The sequence below is a fragment of the Podarcis melisellensis genome (assembly GCF_964234715.1).
Source record: "Podarcis melisellensis genome assembly, chromosome: Z".
Classification (NCBI taxonomy): domain Eukaryota; kingdom Metazoa; phylum Chordata; class Lepidosauria; order Squamata; family Lacertidae; genus Podarcis; species Podarcis melisellensis.
Genome location: NC_138547.1, coordinates 39277183 through 39299465, shown reverse-complemented (window position 1 = coordinate 39299465; position 22283 = coordinate 39277183). Strand labels below are relative to the sequence as shown.

The 22283-nt window shown below is 45.1% G+C and overlaps 2 protein-coding genes across 5 annotated transcripts in view; one reads left to right on the top strand and one right to left on the bottom strand.

Annotated features, from left to right (window-relative positions):
• Window positions 1–11795, top strand: part of ATP1B4 (ATPase Na+/K+ transporting family member beta 4) — a 41781-nt gene extending 29986 nt beyond the window's left edge. For all 3 annotated transcript variants that reach the window (XM_081897661.1, XM_081897660.1, XM_081897659.1), the window contains exons 4-9: window positions 4429–4557; window positions 5694–5801; window positions 7173–7369; window positions 8834–8890; window positions 8997–9089; window positions 10462–11795. In XM_081897661.1, coding sequence (XP_081753787.1) covers window positions 4429–4557; window positions 5694–5801; window positions 7173–7369; window positions 8834–8890; window positions 8997–9089; window positions 10462–10623 — 746 coding nt within the window. In that variant the 3' untranslated portion in view covers window positions 10624–11795. The remainder of the gene's footprint in view (window positions 1–4428; window positions 4558–5693; window positions 5802–7172; window positions 7370–8833; window positions 8891–8996; window positions 9090–10461) is intronic.
• A 206-nt stretch (window positions 11796–12001) lies between these two features.
• The window catches only part of LAMP2 (lysosomal associated membrane protein 2), a 28009-nt gene continuing 17727 nt past the window's right edge, over window positions 12002–22283 (bottom strand). The window contains exon 9 of one of the 2 annotated variants that reach the window (XM_081897642.1): window positions 12002–15784. In XM_081897642.1, coding sequence (XP_081753768.1) covers window positions 15645–15784 — 140 coding nt within the window. In that variant the 3' untranslated portion in view covers window positions 12002–15644. Of the gene's footprint in view, window positions 15785–18188; window positions 21169–22283 lie in introns of those variants that run through there. The other variant, XM_081897640.1, reaches the window with a different exon arrangement.

The window sequence follows — 22283 nt, the reverse complement described above, 5'->3', positions numbered from 1 at the left end:
ACCAATGACAGGCAGAGCCCAATCATTCTTATTCTGTCCCCATCCTCCTCCCTGCTGAGTTTTACAAGGACAAACACTAAGAATAAGGAAGAGGAAGCAAGCAGACAATAGTGCTTCCTGGACTGGTTGTAAGTAAGAAGGCAGGGAAGTGGCCAGGCCATGACTTGTGGGGCAGTGCCCCATTTGCCCTAATGAACCAGCCTCTACTGATTCTAGTACCCACATGGGTGGATTCCCAGGCTGCTGGAAGGGGCAGAACTTGGTAGTATGGTACCCAGGTAGTGAAGAGTTCAATTGGCTAGAGTGTGGTGCTGATAGCACCAAAGTTGCAAGTTCAATCCCCATATGGGACAGCTGCATATTCCTGCATTGCAGGGGGCTGGACTAGATCAGCGTTTCCCAAACTTGAGTCTCTCCAGCTGGTTTTTTTTAACTACAGATCCCATCATCTGTAGCTAGCAGGACCTGTGGTCAGGGTTGATTGGAACAGCTGGAGCCTCAAGTTTGGGAAACACTGAACTAGATGATCCTCAGGGTCCATTCTAGCTCTACAATGCTATGATTTTATTTGCTAGGCTAAAATTATACACCCACACCCTTGGGGTGCCTTCCTAAAGCCGGCTAAGCAACGCACTGGATTTTGGGAAGGAAGCACAAGGCTTTAGACGCGGGTGGCGCTGTGGATTAAACCACAGAGCCTAGGGCTTGCTGATCAGAAGGTCAGTGGTTCAAATCCCCACGATGGGGTGAGCTCCCGTTGGTCGGTCCCTGCTCCTGCCCACCTAGCAGTTCGAAAGCACGTCAAAAGTGCAAGTAGATAAATAGGTACCGCTCCGGCGGGAAGGTAAACAGCGTTTCCGTGCGCTGCTTCGGTTCGCCAGAAGCGGCTTAGTCATGCTGGCCACATGACACGGAAGCTGTACGCAGGCTCCCTCGGCCAATAAAGCGAGATGAGTGCTGCAACCCCAGAGTCAGTCACGACTGGACCTAATGGTCAGGGGTCCCTTTACCTTTTTAGAGCCCTCAAACCACCTTCCAAAAGCTAGGTAAACACTAACTAGGCCAGGGGCAGCAAACCTTTTCAGCAGGGGGCCGGCCCACTGTCCCTTAGACCATGTGGAGGGCCGGACTATATTTTGAAAAGAAAAAATGAACGAATTCCTATGCCCCACAAATTACACAGAGATGCATTTTAAATAAAAGGAAACATTCTACGTAAAAACACACTGATTCTCAGACCGTCCGCAGGCCGGATTGAGAAGGCAATTGGGCTGGATCCAGCCCCCAGGCCTTAGTTTGCCTACCCATGAACTAGGCTTTGGGAAGGAAGCAGAAAGGTAAACCTTTGGCTCCTGTGCCCTTTGTGGTGGAACTGGTTGCGCTGCCCTCAGTCCACCACCGCTGCTAGTAATGGGTGTTGGAAGTTATGACATCTGTATGACATTTATTTTCTGTTCCCCCTGCCCAAGGCATGCAGGGCAATGAACATTCCCCCCAACATTGCAAAAAACAAACAAACCATGATCCTCTGAGGTAGATTAGAACAAGCAGCAGAGAATAATCCAATGGCCACCCAGTGATGTTCATGAAGTGATTCAAAACCAGGACTCTCAGGATTCATTCTGACACCCTAGCCAGAATACTACACTGTCTTTCAAGGCAAATTGGTGAATGAGAGAGAGAGAGAGAGAGAGAGAGAGAGAGAGAGAGAGAGAGAGAGAGAGAGAGAACGAACTTGGGTGCAGGTGCCAGATCCGAGGGAATGCCAGAATTAGCACCAATTAGCTCGTGAATTATTAAAAATGTTTTAAAATAAAGGAAAGAACAATCACAGTTCCTATTGCCTATTGCATTGATGCTTTTCTATGCTCCAAGAAGGGTTTCTCGCCCTCCCCACCCTTGCTGGCCCCTCGCCAAAGCCACTAACAGGCCCAAATTAAGTTTGCTCTCCTCCCAGCCCGCCCCAGTTTGTTCTCAGACCTAAAAGTTCCTCTCAACATAAAAGCCTCAGGAACGTGGAGGTGAAAGGGCACATCTGCATTCTCAAAGATTGTCCTGAAACTGGACTTGGGCTTTTCCTGGGAAATATAAACACACAGAAATAGGTTGGGTTAGAAGTTTGCTTCAGTATCATTATTATTTCTAAAGCCCCTGGGATTTGTTCTCTTGAGACAATCTGTCCATCATCGTAGGTCTCTGGTCAGGACAGAGCCTAAAGGCAAACAGGCATTTCTGTGCTGTAACCACACGTCTATTTTTAGGGAGGGCTCAACACTTGAGTTTTTGAGGCTGGGTCCCTGGTCTCCTGACCCTTTCTCCTTTTGAGGAAGAGTTGTAGCTTAATTGCGGAGTATCTGCTTTGCATGCAGAAGGTCCCAGGTTCAATACGCAGCAACTCCAGGTAAGACTAGGAGAAAACCCTGATTGAAACCTTGGCGAGCTGCTTCCAGTCAGTGCAGACAGTACTGAGCTACACACACTACACTTGATCTTAGCCAACAAGCTAAATGGAAGCAATTGTCTTCCTATGTTTTAAAGAACTTACTTTTAAGAAATTTGCTGACATGCGGCAAGGCATAGGGGCAGTAAGATCCCCATCACTACCATTTTAATTTGCCCGGAGGTACTTTACACCTGTATGCAAATTTGTGGCAATGGGATTGCGCATAGAGTCCTTTAAGTACCTAGCAAACCTCCTGGTAACATCAGGGAAGAGCATTTCATACCCTGCACCCCAAATTATTTTCTTCCACATGGCTTAGGTTTGTTAAGCAAATGTGCTTTGAGTACTGTTGTTGTTGTTCAGTCGTTTAGTCGTGTCTGACTCTTCGTGACCCCATGGACCAGAGCACGCCAGGCACTCCTGTCTTCCACTGCCTCCTGCAGTTTGGTCAAACTCAAGTTCATAGCTTCGAGAACACTATCCAACCATCTCGTCCTCTGTCGTCCCCTTCTCCTTGTGCCCATCTTTCCCAACATCAGGGTCTTTTCCAGGGAGTCTTCTCTTTTCATGAGGGGGCCAAAGTATTGGAGCCTCAGCTTCATGATCTGTCCTTCCAGTAAGCACTCAGAGCTGATTTCCTTAAGAATGGATAGGTTTGATCTTCTTGCAGTCCATGGGACTCTCAAGAGTCTCCTCCAGCACCATAATTCAAAAGCATCTATTCTTCGGTGATCAGCTTTGAGTGCTACCTGATCCAAATTAATAGCAATGATAATTTAGAATTACCATCATCATTATTATCACCTCTCAGTTACCAACCTACTTCCATGCATAGTGGGGAAACATTACTTTATATAAATATTTTTCCATTTTATGCTTCTCCTTCTCACACCCACAACAAGCCTGCGAGGGAGGGAGGTTAGGTCAAGAAGTAGAAACAGCCTCAGGCACCTAGGGAGCTTTATGGTTGAGTGGGAATTTGAACCTAGGTCTCCAAGGTCCTGGTCCAATACTCTAACCACTACACACTACAGTAGCTCTGGAAACAGGAAATGCAGCACCCTCATTACCTTAAACATATATCTATATCTATTGATCTGTCTATCAATCTTATCACCTTAAAGGCATGCATCAATATTGCTTTTTATTCTAGTTGGCACCCCATCACCCAATAAAATAAACACCCTCCTCAACCACACTATCTGCATCTTAATGCAGGAGCAAATAGGGGCAGAGGGAGCTGCCTTGTACCTCAGACCATTGATCCATCTACCTCAGTACTGTCAGCAGTGCCAGGGGTGCCATCTCACCCTCCGGGTTGTGGGTGCCTGCCGCTGTAACATGGACGTGCAATGTCACACGCCTGCCCTTAGAAGAGAAGGGGGTCTCCTCTTCTCCTCCTCTCCACAGCCAGTGAGACACCCTTTTCTCCAGGGAAGGGCCTGGACTCGGGGGCAGACTCTGCCTCCACGTCTGAGACCCCTCTTTGCAAAGGGTGACTTGATGGCTGGCTGTGGAAGGTGGAGCTGAATTGCTTCTCTCTCAGAGGTAGCACCACAGAAGTTGACTGGCTGTGTCCCTCCAGCTTTGCTCATTGACTTTGTGGGTGCCCAGCCCCCACAATTATATTATTGTGAGTGCCCAAGCTCCCACAGCCCCCTGGAGTTGGCTCCTATGGCCTGTACTGATTGGCAATGGCTCTCCAGTTTCAAACAAATATTTCTCCCAACCCTGTCTGGAGATTATTGACCTGGGACCTTCTTCATGCAAAGCAGGTGCTTGACTATTGAACTACAGCTCCTTTACAAAGTACCGGGGGCGCAGCCGATCAAGTCCAGCATCCTTTTCTGTATGCCTGGATAGAGAGCCTCACTGCCCCCTACTCTATGTTTGTGGGACCAGCATAATTACTGCTGCTGCTTCATACAGGATACCTCTTACCTTCATGGGAAGTCAACAGCGTTTCGTCTTCTCTTGTCTTGCAGGCCTGATACTCTTATTTTACCTCGTTTTGTACTTGTTCCTGGCTGGGATGTTTGCATTTTGCATGTATATGATGTTAATGACTCTGAGCCCCTATACACCGAAGCACAGGGACAGAGTTGCTCCACCAGGTAAATGATATACTTGAACTCAGATCGCTGTAGCTCAGTTGCCTCTGAGCGCAGCTTGCTAGGCTCATGGAATTTGTATCAACCCTACGTATGTTGGTGGTGATGCACCATGTATATCCCAGGTGCATGAGACCACCACCTTGCTGAAGCTAAGCAGATCTGGGGCTGGCCAATGCCTGGATGGAGGGTGACTACCTAGGGACCACACGCACACCACATTGGGTTCTATACCAGAAGAAAGGTGTGGGATGTTCATGTTAGAAGGGAAGGCCCCATCTGCACTATGCTTTAAAAGCAGTATCATACCACTTTGACAGTCATGGCTTCTCCCAAAGAATTCTGGGGATTTTAGTGTGTTAACTGTTCTGGAAGTATGTAGGAGACATATCCCTGTTCCTGGGAAGAAGATTGACTGATAAACCCCGCTGGGGATTGCAACTGAGAGTTGTTTGGAGGCCCTATTCCCCTCTCAGTACCAACAGAAAGCCTAGCATCTGGTTTTGGGCTATTGTTACATCCTTGGATAGTTTCTGAGGGTCTGCCTCCTGGGGTGGAGTGGGGGGACATTTCACAGTTGTCCCCTGACCCTCCACTGCTGTTCTGCATGGGGTTGTGCCTCTGAATACCAGTTCCTGGGAAACATGGTTGGGAAGACTGTGGTGTTCTCAGGTTTGGCTTGTGGGTTTCCCAGGAGCATCTGGGTGGCCGCTGTGAGAACAGGATGCTGGCACAGGTGGGCCTTTGGCCTGATCCAGCAGCCCACTTCTTGCGTTCTTTTGAGATGAGGAGCTATAGTATATCCACTGCAACCTGCTGTCCAAATGGACAAGACAGGGGGCGGCACAGGTCCTTGCTGCCATTGTTACCCCCTTGCTTCCTCTGGTGCTTGAGCAATGAATAGCTATGGAAGAAGGAGCAGCATCCTGCTCTCTCGCTCTGGATGGTGGGTTCAGTTGAGAGAGCAAAGGGAGGAGGAAAGAGGGAGGAACCACCACAACTATAGGAAGCGGTGCTATAGAGATGGGGCATCAAAGGGCAGGGAAAGCCCATCAGGGAACTTCTTGCCAACCTCTGCTCAATTAAAAAAAGCTCCATTTTGGATTCACACTTCCGTTTTCTGGCTTTTTCTGTTGCAGGAGTTATGATTAGACCACACATTAGCAGCTCAGTCAACATTGCGTTCAAACCCGCTGACGCCAATTCGTGGCAGAATTATGTGGATAACCTGCATGCGTTCCTACAAGGTGGGCTTTCTGTTTTTTTGTATATTACTCACACCCTGCTCCCCCCAGCTCCATATAAATTAGCCAATTTTTTAATTTTTTTAAATGTTTTCTATTAAAAGATTTTCCATAAGTAACAAAAGTACATTCAGTGTCTCTGTTTTTAAATTGTAAGAATCCTTCATACAGGTCAATTACAGTCAGTTTGAGACATTTTTGTTGCAGGCAATATTGGGTTGAGGGGGAAAGAGAAGTGGGAATAGAGAGAGAGGAGGAAATAGAAAAAGAGGGGAAAGAAGGGGGAGGAAGAGGATAAATTAGCCAATCTGATGAAGTCAAACTGGGAAGAAGAATCAGTTAGTAATGACATTCAAGTCATGTGACTCAGCCAACCTGTAGGAATCTTTTGTACCTGAAATATACTCAGAGTCATCGACCCATTAGTAGTTCAGCGGGGCTCTGGCCAGTCGTTGAGCTGGGGATGCTGTGCTGTGCTAGAAGGAATGTGGCAAGGCAGTACTCCCAATCCCCTTGCGACATGTGGCGGAGGGTGTCCTTGGTGGTCCGCACCAGGTTGAGCGGCGAGAAGTTGCTGTCGGTTGCCATTCTGATTTCCTTGTGTCCTGGAGCCTGGATACACGGTGCGAGGCAGCGGTGCGGCAGGTGGCAGTGCTGCGGTGCTGTGTGTGGCAGTCAGCTCAGCGGGATCCCATCCTCGTCGCCAGTGAAATATACTCAGAGTCGCAAAGTGATTTCATGCTCTTTATTCAGCTCATAGTGGTGAGGAGGAATAGAAGTCCCCTGAAAGTATCTGCTTTATATACATTATTTACACAATGGGCTGCACGTGATTGGCTAATTCCGGACTTCTCCTGTAAGCCAATCAGGTTGTGGATTCACTTCTATCTGGAGCTGGATAGGGTCGCTCCTGCCGACCAATCATACTGCTGCATACTGTTCTAGGACCAATCAGACTGCTGCATTCTAAATCCTATTGTTCTAGGACCAATCAGACTGCTGTATTTTGGATCCTATTCAACTCAGTACACAACAGTACCCACTGGCCCTGCCTACCACTGGCACGTGGCCTTTGGAAACAGAGGCAGATTTAGGGCAGCACAACTGGTACACCCACCCTGGACAGCAAGCCATTTGGGCCCCACAGGGCATGCTGCAACAGCAATGTAGGACAGAAGGCGGGAAGCAGAGGGTGCTGAATTTTGGCATTGCACAGGGTGCTGCTGAATTTTGAAATCCCAAATTCTGCCACTACTTGGAAGGATAACCAAGTGAATGTGGAGCCCTTTGGACCTTTCTGCCTCCTGTAGCAAGAGAAAATGTTGTGGTGAAAGGCACACGGAATATTAACGTTCTCTGTATTATTACCTTTAGATTATGATGACAAAGTTCAAGAAGAGAAGAACATTAAATGCAATGAAGGCAATTATTTCATCCAAGACGGTGAAGAAAGTGGTCTGAAAAAAGCTTGCCAATTCAAGCGATCCGCATTAAATGCTTGTTCTGGGATAGATGATCCATCGTTTGGCTATTCAACAGGACAACCTTGCATCTTGCTGAAGATGAACAGAGTATGTTCCCTGGCTTACTTTTTATTTCTTTTTATGTATCCTGGAATGGGAGAGGTGTGTGCTCACATACATGTGGTTAATGAAGAAACACAAGAATTGCCTTGCTGGTCAGAAAAACAAGTCTTTTGAAATGACATGCTGTTTGCAGTGGTGGCCAATTTTTGTGCAGATCAAGATGACAGCTGCCTCCTAGAATATGCATGTTTCTGACTATGTAGGTTTCATTTAACTCTCATAGTTCATGGTTGTGTTAGTGCACTATCCTCTTAATGTAGGGATGGGGTTCTTGTGGCTATCTAGATGATTCTGGACTACAGCTTCCATCATTCCTGACCACTGGCCATGCTGATTGGGGCTGATGGGAGTTGGAGTTACGGTAACTAACGACACTATTGGTTCCCAACCCCCCTCTTAGTGATTAAAAACAACTGTTGTCTCATATCTGCTTATTTGCTTTGAATCATAGCACAGTAAATTTGTGTGAGAGGTGCAACATATTTCATTCAAAATGCTTCTAATTTTTGGTAAGAAGTGAAGAGAAGGAACATTACTCTTTGCTGGGCTCCTGTTTTATTACATTGATTTAAATGAATGTACATTGTGTGATCCTGACATATAATGGTGCCTAATGTTGCTTTCATAAGCTTGCCTGTTCTGGACATTTTACTGAAACCATTGGATTTGCTTCCCAGTAAATGCACTTTGGAGGAGGGCATTAGGCTGTTCTCAAAATTGGCGGTGTGGTTATGGGGTTGGGAAAACCCCAAGTCATGGATCTACATCACAATTTGTTGCAGGGAATTTAAAAAGAAAGAAATCTTTTTAGTCGCACATTTCTGATGAACAGATTTTTTTTTTAATCAACCAGCTGATTAAAATGTGTTATACTGGGTGTTATACTAGGGCTGTTACTTCACTGAATGCACACTAGGATTCTCAGGTTCCTGTGTGTTGTGTTGACTGCTCAATAGCCAAAAATACTTCTTGGACTGGTTTGCATGTAATGCTAAACCATGACTAAGTATTATGTGTAAACCCTACCTAGCAGCTTAACCAATCTGATACCATGGTTTGTTGATGGCTAACAAACCTTGGTTTGTTATAACTATGGCTGGGCGTTTTGTGTAAACCCTACACCCGTCCTTAACCATGATTTGTTTGCCCACATGGTTCCAGATGGCCACTAAACTATAAAGGCATGAGGTGAAAACAACTGGAAAACATTTAAAAAGTTAGAGAAAAGGCCCATCCTTTGTTTTATTGTCTGGGAGACAACTCATGGTTTGCCAAACAAACCATGGAATACTTTATGTGCGAACCAAGGCAGTGTATTACAGATGTGTATCCTCCTGTGCTTTGCAGACCTGCTGGAACCACATAGCAAAATAGGGCTTCGTCTTAATCATAGGCTACCTTTTTTGTTTTTAATTCAAAGATAATTAAAAATACTGTCTTTTGTCATAGATTGTAGGTTATAAGCCTGGTTATGGGAATCCAGTGACTGTGAGCTGCAATGTACACGTGAGTCCTTTTCCACCTGATTGTATTGCTTATTGCAGGGCTGGCATCAGCACCATGAACCCATACTGTGTTTATCTTACTCATGCCCCTATTTTCGTTAATGCAGAAAGGTGATGAGGTGGATATCAAGACAGTGGCTTTCTACCCATCTTCAACATTTGATCCCATGTACTTCCCTTACTACGGCAAGCACACACATGTAAGTAGAAATGCAGCTGTTGGGCAAGCGTGCCTTTCACTTGCCTGGCTTTAGCAGTTTGCCGGGTAGCAGAGAATAAGAAGAGCAGTTTTTAAACAGAAGAGGAGAAAGAGGTCCAAAGTAGGCAGTGGGTAATTAGAGTTCTGAGATAGCAGAACAGATCGCACCACTTCAGAATGCAGTGGGTGGTGGGTCTCATTTTTTTTTATGTTTCCACTTAATGGAAGTGTAGCACAACTTCTTCCTGATGTGCTAGAGACCATTTGGGGGTGCAGGGCTGCGGACAGGGATTCTTTAATTAATGTGGGGAAAACATTCAGCAGTGGCATACCCCTCTGTATTCTGAAATGGCACAGTTTACAGATGTGTTCAGTTGTAAGTCTAGACAAGGTCCTAATCTCCTGCAGTTGAATGTGTAAACTGACACCATTGTGACACATTGTAGTTGGGAGGATGTGCCAAAGTCTGTGACTTGTGTGCATGGTAGATATATATTAAAAACTTAGAAAGGGGGCAGCGTTCTGGGAAAAACTGACTTTGGTAATCACACCCACCCTTGAACCCAATACACGATTTTTGCATTAGGTGCAGTTCCTGGAACGTAATCCCCACATAAGTTGTGGGCTTATTGTAAAGCAGGGTATCTTAGGGAGGGTGTAGGGCAGGCCAGGTGACACCTATACCTCTCTCCTCCAACACCTCACTGCTCTTTGCCATTCTCCAGCATCTGCCGCTTGAGCCATATGCTTCCCTCTGTCTAACGTTGGGACAGGCCATGCCAGTATACGCAATGAAGTATCTAATGCACTCATTCCTTTAGTGTAAGGATGTATACTTACACAATGGAACTTTCTTCCTTCTCCCCACCCCCTACACACCCCACACCACCCGCAGATCTGCTTCAGTCTATTGCACAAGGGTAAATCCTTGTGCTAATAGATTGAGTGCATTAAATTCCACTCTGTGTATACCTTGGAAGTTGAACGGAATCTGTTCCGGAAGTCCATTTGACATCCAAAATGTTCAGAAACCAGTGTTGCTTCTGATTAGCTGCAGGAATCTCCTGAAGCCAATCGGAAGCTGCAGAAGCCCGGTTGGACATTCGGCTTCCAAAAATAGTTTGCAAACCGGAAGAGTCACTCCTGGGTTTGCAGCGTTCAGGAGCCAAAACATTCGAGAACTAATCTGTTCAAAAACCAATGTACGACTGTACCTGTATCTGGCTCACGTGACATATATATTGGATTCAAGCCACAGAGCACTTCAGCTGACTTGCCCCCTGTTTACGTTTTAGCCCAATCATTCCCCACTGAGCTATTCTGAGCCATCACTGGACCTTCCTATTTCTCTCATCTGCTTATATTTTTTCCAGGTAAATTATACACAACCATTGGTGGGCATTCATTTTTCGGACGTGGCAAAGGACAAAGAGATAAATGTTCAGTGCCAACTGAACGGCAAGGGTATCATCAACAACTTCAACAGTGACCGGTTTCTGGGGCGAGTAGTCTTCATGCTGAAAATCACAACATAGGCCAGAGCAGCATTTGCTATCGCTCTTCCAATGGCAAGCAAATCTTTCTCACCATGGAGGAGGGAAAAGAAGAAGAAATAGGCCATTCACACACACTAGGAAAATTCAAACCTGATTTTGGGGGGGGGTTATTTGGCTTTCATAGCAAACAAAAATAAATATGGATAACTCAAATCTAAATCTAAGTATAGATGACATATTTTAAAACATCCATCCTACGAGCAAATGAACACATGTCATGTTGGAAAACTTTTATTAAAACATCAACACACACAATGTATTTATATTAGATTTTTCACTGGCACATCAACAAGTGTGGTATTTGGTATGAAGCAGGCAATTTGGACTCTAAAAGGAACCATTGCTGTTGTCACTTACCCCCACCCTCACTGGGCCCAGGCAGATGCAAACCAGCTGCTCATCAATTAACAAACACCCCAAGGTTAATATGTTGTATGTGCACTTGAACTTGAGCAAGGGAGTCTGGAGATTATATAAACCCCAGAAATCTCCTCTCTGGATAGTTGTGTGTGTATTAGATTATTTAAAAGGCACCTGCTCCAAAACTCGCTGCTCAGATGGAATATTCCATGTCCACATCTCCTCTGTTTGAGGCAGGCAGTTCACAGACACACCAATTTAGAAGTTAGAAAGTATAAATGTCATGTTGATGACTATTGGCCTATCTACTGAGACTTCCTGGCTCTGATCTAGAACAGGGGAAATACAGCGTGTTGGTTGCCTTTTGCTTTTCAAGCTCAGTTCTAAGTAGTGGCAATGACCTCTAAACAGCCCTGGGCCCACCCTAGCCAAGAGATCATTTCCACCCCTGAATTTGCCTATAGAGAGAATGCTCTCATTTAGCTTAGTGTTTATGTGCACTGTAAACACAAAGTGTACATAGAAATAAATTACCTGGGTCTGCCCCTTGGCTCTGGTGTTCCCATCCTCTGACAGCTCGTTGTAGCCCAAGCCAACATGCTTTCTGTTAGTGCTGTAACACTGATTTTTTTATCCATTTTGGCTGTGAGCAGCAAGGGCCAGGGCCAGGTGGTGGATTTAATCAGTGTAACTGGGAGTTTTGTTATGAATGTATTTTCACTTCGACCCCACACTCTTTGGAAAGGGTGGACTATAAATCAAAATGAATTAGTAAAAATCTTCATAATGTGCACTGACCCCATTTGTCTCTTTATTTGTGCAGCATTTCAGACTGGGAGACTAAAGGGGGGGGGGGAGTTGCCATCAGAACATGCATCAAAGGTTGGTGTGGGATTGGGCTATGTTAACATGCATGCACAACACTTAACTTGAACTTGGAAAAGTGCATTCAAAGTTACACGTTTGTGCTCCAAGAATTATTTAACACAAAGTCAAGTTAGACAACCATGGTTGACTTTATTGTTTAGCACAGACATACGTCCATCTTCGTTATCACTTGTCATACATACTATGACAACATTTAAAGTGTTGGCTTGTTTTTAACACCAGAAGAAACCTAAAGTAGCTTTTAACAATTCAAAATACCATTGAGGGATATGCCATGCCTTCATGTTAAGCCATAGGGCATTTCAATTGAGTAGAGCTGGGTGTGTGCTACACAATCCAGCTTGGGTACCACCTCATGCAATCATGAAGAAAATAGGCTAGGATGGGCTGCTGTGCGAAGCAGCAGGGGCAGACTTTGGTAATCTTTCATAATGTGGTGCCCTGTGCAAGGCCAAAATCTGGCATCTCCAAATGGATCTTCTCAATTTTGCACACACACCCAGCTCTGCCCTGCATGGAGGAACCACCTGCACTGCCCTAAATCCAGCACTGGAAACACTTTTGTGAGAGCCCCAGTCACCAGAAAGAAAACTGTGCAATGGAAATGGCATCATGAAGAAGGGGAGTAAAGTAGTGAGTCAGTAAGTGAATGAATGAATGAACACGGACAAAGCAACTGAGCCCCTACATTCTGGTGCTAAGTCACAACATAGCAAGAGCCTGTGTCCTTTCAGATCACTGCATAGTGTGCTTCCCCTTCCTATCCCTCACATTCATCTGGAAGCAAAAGTACATACCCATTCACTTCTGTCAGCAATGGGAAACCTCCAGCCCATGAGCTTAATCTGGTCTGTCAGGTCAACCCATATGGCCTGTGAGACCATTTTGGCCCAAGCCACACACACACATACACAACTTGATGTTTTGTAAAGTCGGGTTTGCAAGCACCGCTGTGACTGTTGAGTGTATGCATCACAATCAGATGATGTCTGGCACCTGCAAAGTGCTGTGTCTTTGCCCATGTGGTATTATTTCAAACTGTGCAAGGAAAAGAAAACATGTCAGTTGATGGACTCAAACCCACTTGTCAAATTTGGCCCAAGGGGTGTAGTGGGAAGAGGTAAAGATTTGGCCTGCCAGCCAGATGCATTTCCCCATTCCTGACTTAGGTAACCAGCCAGGGCAAAAACAGATGGATCAGCTCTCTCAGCAAATCCATCTGCAAGGATAACTTCCAGCATATACATTCCAGGTCTTTGTCAGGGATACAAGAGAGCAGTTGTGAGTCATGTGGTACCACTCACAGCACCTTGCACTTCTGCCTGATTTTATTATTGTGAACTGCTCCGAGTATCCTTGGGAATGAAAAATGACATACCAGTATGATAAATCAAGGTGTATTTACATTTGAAGAAGGCTCTTCACATTACCCAAAGCCTGGGATGAGGACAGTATGACTGTTCAAATGCTGGTTGACTCCCAATTCCCACCAAACAAGGCCAATGGTTGGGGCTGATGGGAGTTTTATTCCAGCAGGACTACAGATTCCTCCCCAACCCTATGGCATAGTGAAATGCCTACAAAAATAACCATCTGTAATGGGATCTCTAGCCAGGCAGCCAAGATTCTTCAGGCATACATGTTTGGTGACTATCCTATGTTTTATGTGTCTTATGCAAACCTACTTATAAGTAAGGCTCATTGGCCTCAACAGGACTTACCTGCTTATACATCTCCAGAATGAGTAGTAAACTTCCATGGGCATTCACATTTTGCTTGTAATAGGTAGTACCTTGGTCACTGTAAATGAAGTATTTTGGACCTACCCAAAGCTAAGCTTCTGTGCTGTAAGTAATTGTACTGTGGGAGAAATAACCCACCTGTCCAGTAAGCTTGTTTGACCTTTTCATTCTCTTTGAACAGGCATGTCTCCTTCCATGCAGCTTTGGTGTCAGAAGTAGTTTGATATGTGGGGTAACGTGGTTAAGGGGTGAGGCTCTTGCTCCAGAAATTCAAGTCCAAAGCTCCCGTGGATGCATGGCAATTTGGGCCTTGTGCAAACTACTTGGGAACTTGTGGCCTTCCTGATGTTGCTGGACTACAACTCCCAGCACCCCAAATCATGGGCCAGCAGTTGGCCCAATAGCAGCTGGAAGTTCCCAGTCCCTGGAGAAGACACGGGGAAGTGGTAGAGCATCTGTTTTGCATGCAGTAGGTCCCAGAATCTCAAGGTAGGGTCTGGGAGAAACCCGTATCTGAAACCCTGGAGAACTGTTGCCAGTCAGACAATATTAGATAGAATTTTGAACTGTCTCAGTATAAGGCCGCTTCCTATGTTCCTACTTTGCTAGATGACCAAAAAGCATAGTCTGCTATAAGGCAGCTGATTTACTTTCATCTACTAAGCCTGTTGCTTACAACTTGCATCATCCTCAATTATCCGCCAAACATTGGAATCCAATAGGACCTTGGAGGGTCACAGTTTCCCTACCCATGTATGAAGTGGCCACAGAAATTAAAGTTACAATCGACCTTTAACCAGAGCCTCACTCCCACAAATGTTGAAAACCTTTAAGGGGAAAAGCCGTGTCTCAGCAGTACAACATCTGCATTAAATGCAATAAGTCTCTGGTTAAATCCAAGGCATCTCCAGGTAGGCCTGGTTAGTTCTCCTACCCGAAATCCTGGAATGCTGCTGGTGATCAGTGTAGACAGTATCAGGCAGTGTTTTTTTCTGGGGGTACACATACCCCTAAACATTTTGTGAATTTAAGTTTGGCCTCATTGAGGGGCAGGATTTCAATATGAGTAGGAAAATGAGAGTACCCCAAAACATTTTTAGGGAACAAAAAAGCACTGTTATCAGGCCAGATCAGGGTGGTTCAATGCATAGCCTGAGGGTTGCCTGTGGCCCTTGGGACCTTTTTTGGTGGCCCTCAGCAACATTTGACACCTCATGCCCAGCCCTCCTGCTGCCTTCCCAAAGCTTGGTAACTGAGGCACTGGGCTTAGGGAAGGAGGCTTGAGGGCTCTACAGGGTCCTAGAGTCCTTCATCCTCCTCCTCAAAGCCTATTTAGTGCTTTCGCAGCTTTGAGAAGAAGGTGGAAGGGCTCTGGGACCTGCCCAAAGCCTTCCCAAAGCCCAGCCCCTTGCTTATCTGGCTTTGGGAAGGCAGAATGAAGGCTGGGTGCATGTGTCAAATTTTGGGCTCACTCCCCTTCCTGTGCAAGGCAGTATACAGCCCGTGGGTTCCATGTCGAAAACTCTTACAGCCCACTTGGTATGAAAAGTTTGACCGCCCACAGTCTTACTTGGTATAAGGAAACTTCCTATGACATTTGCTGCTGCTCCCTAAAGCTGCAAACGCCCCCTGAAAGTTTGCTAACTGTTTCGATACCCACACAATAACTAGACTCCAGGAAATGCAAATAGGAAGCGTAAGCTGAAGAGGGATGAGATTTGTTTCCAACACTTCTTCCTTCAGAAATCAGTCTTGTTTTCAAGTGGTGAAGGGGAGTCCAAAAAAAGATTCTCAAAGTAGGCAGCAGCCTCAGTCAGTAGTTCCTACCTCCTGTTGTATGCACAAATTATATTTACCTTGCTTGTGTGTGTTTTCCTTCTTCTTTTCTTTTACTGTAAGAAAACCATGAGCTCGAAAGTCTGTTAAGGGTACGGGGCGAGCGGAAACAGAAAGAAAGAAAAACAGCAGCAGCAGCAGCAGCAGCAGCAGCAGCAGCAGCAGATAACAGGGTTATACAGCTTGGTAGCCACTGTCACTTTTCCGCCTTCCGATCATATAAAAGACAAAGGCAAAAACAATAAGGAGTCCGATGACCACACCCACCACAATGGGGATGATAAAGAGGAAATCGGAACTGGTACATTCTTCAGCTGTAGGAAGACAAGATTGAAAAAGAGAGGAGGGAGAGGGAGAACACAGAGCGAGGGACAGGAAGTTAGTGAAGAGAGCAAGCATCTGAGCACAAATTAGCAAAAGCACAAGTGACATAGTTGAAACTCTTATTTCCTAACGTAGGCCCCATCTACACTACACATTTAAAGCGGCATCCTGTCAGTTTAAACAGCCATAGAGATCGTCAACCCCCCCAAAAAAAAACATTCTGGGAGCTGTAGTTTGCTAAGGGTGTTCAGTGTTTTTAGGATGTCCTGTTCCTCCTAACGTAGGATGTGGATGGCCCTGTGGGTTAAACCACAGAGCCTAGGACTTGCCGATCAGAAGGTCGGCGGTTCAAATCCCCATGATAGGCTGACCTTCTGTTGCTAGGTCCCTGCTCCTGCCAACCTAGCAGTTCGAAAGCACGTCAAAGTACAAGTAGATAAATAGGTACCGCTCCGGCGGGAAGGTAAACTGTGTTTCCTGGTTCATCAGAAGCGGCTTAGTCATGCTGGCCACATGACCCGGAAGCTGTAAGCCGGCTCCCTTGGCCAATAAAGCGAGATGAGCGCTGCAACCCCAGAGTCGGCCATGACTGGACCTAGGTCAGGGGTTCCTTTACCTTTATTCCCCCGAACAGGCTTACAATGACCAGAGTAGTTTGACAGTCAAAAGGCTTCCTACGAGGGAAATCTGTGAATTCTGGCTCAGAATAATTGGGGTCTCCTAACAATTCTCAGCACCCTTAACGAACTACACTTCCCAGGATTCTTGGGTGGGGGGAGGGGAGGAAGCCATGCCTGTTTAAAATGGTATGCTGTTGCTTTAAATCTATAGTTCAGGTGGGGCCCAAGTTTGTGATTACTTTTCTCTGGCCAGCCACCTTTGAAATTTTGGAACATCTACAGTGCTTGGTGTGTAAAACAGAACCAGTGAAACTTGCGCCAATGTGCCCACTGGCTAGACTCACAGGGATGTCCGGAAAGCCAAGAGATGACCTTAGGATTTGCCTGTTTATTTGTTGCATTTCTTACCCAAGGATCCCAAGGTGGCGCACATCTTTCTCCTTCATCCCTCCATTTTACCCTCACAACCTCCCAGTGAGAAAAGGTTAAGCTGAGAGATGGCGACAGGCCCAAGGCCACCCAGGGAGCTCCATGGCTTGTGTGGGGATTTGAACTCTAGCCTCAAAAGTCCTGGCACAGCCACTACAGTACGGTGGCTCTAAATAGAAATATTTGCCAGTTTTATAGGAAAGCACATAGCTAAAGAAAAGCAAAAAAAACCCCACACCTGAAGTCTAGATTTAGATTAAATATGTAGTTCAGTCTCTTTTCCTCATCACTACAGGACACCCCATTGCCTCACTCCTGATAGACTCCAGAATGTGATACGTGCAAGTCACTTTAGCATTGTGATCAGTGAAGTGTTAAAGCTCAGCTCTGAATGCTTTTGCAGTTAGCCCAGATTTTCTTCACTTTGTTTGCAGTGGCTTCCACGCTCTAGGAGAAGGAGCAGATTTCCTTTGACCTCATTCTTAGAACTTGTGACTGGGTTTAGGAGCAGAGCTAGCCGTCCTATGAGACAAGAGTGAGGCTGCTGCCTCTGCAGATAAATGCAGGGAGTGGGCAGGGCAATATCTGCCAAGCACTCCCTCAGCCAGGCGGCTGACCTCAGCTGCAGTGGAGTACATTCTGCTGCCAGTAGGTAGGACTGAACTGCTTTTGTACACATAATAGGGAAGAGATGTCACTTTGTTCTTTAGCCACAGGCAGCAAATTGTCTTGGACTGGTCCTGGTTAGGAACCAGAGGGTTTCAGCCCCGCACAGGATCTTAGCATGTTTTAAAAGGGAAATCTCCCCCAATTGTCCATGCATCACTTAGGTTACAGTCCTAAGCATCATTACTAGGGAGTACATCCCACTGAACTCAGTGGAACTCATTAAGTAAACATAATTAGAATTGGATTGTGAATTGCTGTTAGCTGTTAGGTATGTAGTGTTGCTTTCAGCATGAGATCAATGACATCCACACCTTTTAGAAAGCATGGCTTCCACCAAAGAATCCTGTTAACTGTAGCTTACCTACCCCACAAAGCTACAATTCCCAGTACCCTTAACAGACTGCATTTCCCATGATTCATCAGGGGAAGCCATGTGCTTTAGATATACGGTGTAGATGTGACTAAAATATTTTCCGTAAACAGATCACTTTGCCATCTGGCCAACGGCAGGGAGATAACAGAAGTTTGTGCTACAGAAAGGAGAGTAACTCTCTACATTTATCCATGAGTTACAATAAACTGAAGACTTAGCACCATCCTGCAGAAACAGCAGGAAATACTGTATTAGGCAAAGAGGAATTTTAAAACAGAAAGTAAGGAGGCAAAGAGAACAAAATGGTCAATCGTTGGCTGCACAAGGAAGAAGTTATTAAATTTTCTCAGCATGTACTTTATTATTATTATTATTATTTACATTTCTGTACTGTCCTTCATCCAAAGATCGCAGGGCAGTTTACAATATAAAAACACAAAAAATGCATACCATAATAACAAAAATGATAATCCCATGCACAGTTTAAAAGTTCATACATTGTTTACTAAGAGTTCTCTGCAGGCAGATGTGCAGGAAAAGGTGGCAGGAATAATATACCTGTCTAGTTGTGTTGAAACAGCTTTGCAAGTAGCCACTAGCCCATGATGGGTCGAAGTCTCCTCCAGGATGCCAGATAGCAAATCTCAATGGAAGTTACTTCATTTTAAGTAATTAATCTATGCAACAGATATGCTAACACAGGTACATGGCAGCAAAATAACTAGTCTGTTTTGGGGTTAATAACTTTTTTTTTTGGCCAGGCTGTACTGACTCACCCCCCAAAGGTCTAAACTCTGTTAAAGCAACTTATTGTAACTTGCTTAATTCGCAAAATCCCAGCATCATCGCAGCCTCAAAAAAGTCTGATGCTGGTGCCTTGAAATTGGGAACTGACCTCTAGCCTGAGCCAGGAAGTTCCCTTATCTCTACACAAACAAGACAGGAGAAATATGGCATCTCAAACTCCATCTGTGTATGAACTGCAAGGCCACTACTGCCTGTCACGATGATGTTTGCCTCAAGGAAAGAACAAGATAGAGCATGAGATAGGCTCTGTGCCCTGTTCTCCTTTTGCAGAGTTGATGGGAAAGCTAAAATATTATTATGATTACTTATTGCATTACTTCTTTTTTTCAGAGAAGGTGACACCAAGTGACCCAAAAATTAAAACCAAAACATAAAAACCAGAATAAAACTAAAACCCAAACAGCACATCTGTAATATATATAAAAGGGCAGGTATAAGTAACTCAACACGCCCCCCCAATAAAAAGACAAGCAAAAAGAGACCACCATAGAAATACCCAATACCCTCCACATTTAACGATTGAAAGCTTGGGTGAATAGGCATGCCTGATGCCTGAAAATGCATAATAATGGCATCAGGCATGCCTCATGGGGAAAGCATTCCACAAACAGGGAGCCACCACTCAAAAGGCCTATACTTGTTTTGCCACTTTCTGCACATGGAGAAGGGTCTCAGATGAAAAATGCAGGCTGTGCGGTGGCTTCTGTGGGGAGGAGAGGCAGTCTCTAAGGCATTGGGGGTCAGGAACTGCATAAGGCTTTACATAGGTTAAAGCCAGCACTTTAAATTGAGCCTGGAAACTAACTGACAGCCAGCAGAGTTGTGCTTGGACTCCCTTAAACAGGTGCACAATCTTGCTGCGCAATTCTGCACCAACTGCAGGTCCCAAGCAGTCTTCAAAGGCAGCCCCACATGTAACAAGCTTCAGTAATCTAACCTGGAGTTTAACAGCACGTAGGCAACAGAATGTCAACACTTTAAATAGCAAGAGGCTTGGATTTCAGAAGCAGCCTTGGGGAAGATTTTCAAGGAAGCCTCTAGAAGAAGAGTCAGATAATAATCATAAGGCTTCGCCCAGCTCCCCTGCTGCTTGAATAATAAGGCAAGTCAGTTTATTATCATAACATTTTCAACTTCCAGAATATTACAACATCCTCATAAACATTTTTTTTGTTTTTGTTATTACAGGAAGTCCTTAAACAAAGTTAAGGATCCTGACATACTTTCTTTCCATGTGCGGTACTGAAACATAGTTATGATGACCCAAAGGCTATATTGCCTTATAGCAGGAAGGAGAAGCTGTGGCCTTCCAGATATTGTTGGAGTCTAACTCCCATCATAGCCAGAGGTCAGATGGCAATCGTACTCCAGCATCGTCCATCTGGACGGCCACAGGTTTCCCATCTCTGCTTTACATAATTGAATGTTTCTTTCAGTAACAGTGTTCTAAAAGGGTATCTTCATTTTTATTTAAAAGCATATATTCTGTTCTTCTGCCCTAGGAAGGGACGTCAAGGCAGCTATTTTAGTAAACAGTGCACAAGATGAAAAGCCAATTCTGCCAAAATGATAGGCAGTGTATTACATACACAATGGCTCTATAAACACAGTTATTTAACACAACCCACAGCAAGACAATTGGTAGTCGTTCACAAACATTAGAATGAGGCTACAGCGAGTGCCCTATTTTATATAATGCTGGCTGGCGCAACCAGAGTATTGTTTGGACTATTACTATTTTTTTAGTAACAGGGTATAAGTCACTTCTGAAAAGTAGAAAACTCAAAATGCTCAATTAATGGCAGAGGGACCCAATAATGCAAAATATTTACTTCACAAAATCAGGAGGTAAATGGCTTAAGACCTTTTTAATACACATCACTCAAGAAGCCCCATAATGTGTCCACAACATTTCATTCATCAGATTGTCACCTGAGCTTTAAAATACGCTCAAGACCCGTTTGCTTGTGTTTTAAGCTGTTGTAAAGTTTGGTTTCCTGCACAGCCAGCCTTGTGTCCGTTTGCAAACTACGGCATGCAGGAAATAAGTATTAGCTTTGCATCAGGTCTGAGAGGACAAGACATCTGAGGTGGCTTTGTGCCTTCATGGTATTTGGCACTGCAATGATTTGTTTTTTGGGGGGGGAAAGTACATTTGGCTTAAGGTGGCCTATCCACATTCAAAACAAGTCACTTCACACTTAATTATTACGAGCACACAGTAGGCTTGTCTCTCTGAACAACATCTGTGTGACAACAGAACACTCTTCTGGTGCAAATCACTCCTCAGCGGGTTGAAAGTGGAAGTGCTCAGCCCAAACTGCACTCCGCTTTTAGAGCTGCTCATAGCCAGCATTATGACGAGTTTTGCGGCCGACAAAATAACCCATAAGAACGAGAGCAATTAATCCTGCCAGACATGCTCCCACCATAATGGGCACAAAGAAGTAGTCCACCTCTGGGATGCAATCTTCAGCTGGATGGAGAAAGGGTAACAGGAATGTTAAGCAGTTGAGAGGTCCCGTTTAGATGACAAAGTAATTCTGCCCCCTTCCCATTTGCGGCATGTGTGGGCATGCAAGCACCCAAGATGCCTTCTCAGTTGACACTCCTCCAGATGCACTATCTCCAGCCCACCAAATAGCCTTTTGGTGGCTGGGGGGGGGGGGCAAGGCACAACTGTGATGGGAAGGAGGGATTGTGTTGGGGAGGATGACATATTTATCCCCACCAGTCATATTCCCGGCATAAACCCCATTCCTCCCTGAGTAGCTATCAGCAGCAGGTTATAACCCAAACCCAAAGCTTTTCTTTCCCCCCACCCACCCCACTGCGTGTACATGGTCTCACTGCTGGGCCCAAGGCGCAAAAAGGTTCGGTATCAAAGTAAACTATTCTGTAATGCATTTCCACCATGGATATCGAAACAAAGGAGAACCTTACTGGGACAAAAACTGTTTTCTGTTGCTCAGGACCCTGTTTCCATAAATAGTGAGCTAGATGTTTTCTGGGAAGGCCAAAACCAGGGCCTTTTGCTTTTGCAAAAATAATTTCCTGGGCTAACCCTGGCCTTCTGTGGTCCTCATCACTCCTCCAAAGTCGTAACTTTAGCTGAAGGTAGCATACTAACACGAAACATCTCTAGGGCTATTAGAAATGTGTGCAGCTTTCTTGCATACAAAATGCCAAGAATTTGGTGGAATGTTAGGGTATCATTACAGACCACGAAATTGGGCCCAAATCTACCCAAACATGGAGGCTCAGAGAGCCCATTTTATGAGGTACAAATTCAGGAAATCTGCAAAATTCCTCCACTTCGCTCAGGAGTTACTGAATTAGGATGTCACAGAGTTTACCCACCACAGGAAATACTACGATACCAAACATAGAAATAGTTTACCCATTTTATAGTACAGATTGTGTGTCTCCAGCTGCAGAAAATACAAAGTTTATTTACAGATGCAGTCCTTCCCACCAACAGTAGGAACTTGGAAGCGCTATTTCCTTCTTCCAAATGCATATGACGATATAGTCTTGCAAACATTCTCTTTCCCTAACTGTCCAATCTTTTTGCTATCCAGCAACTGTTGG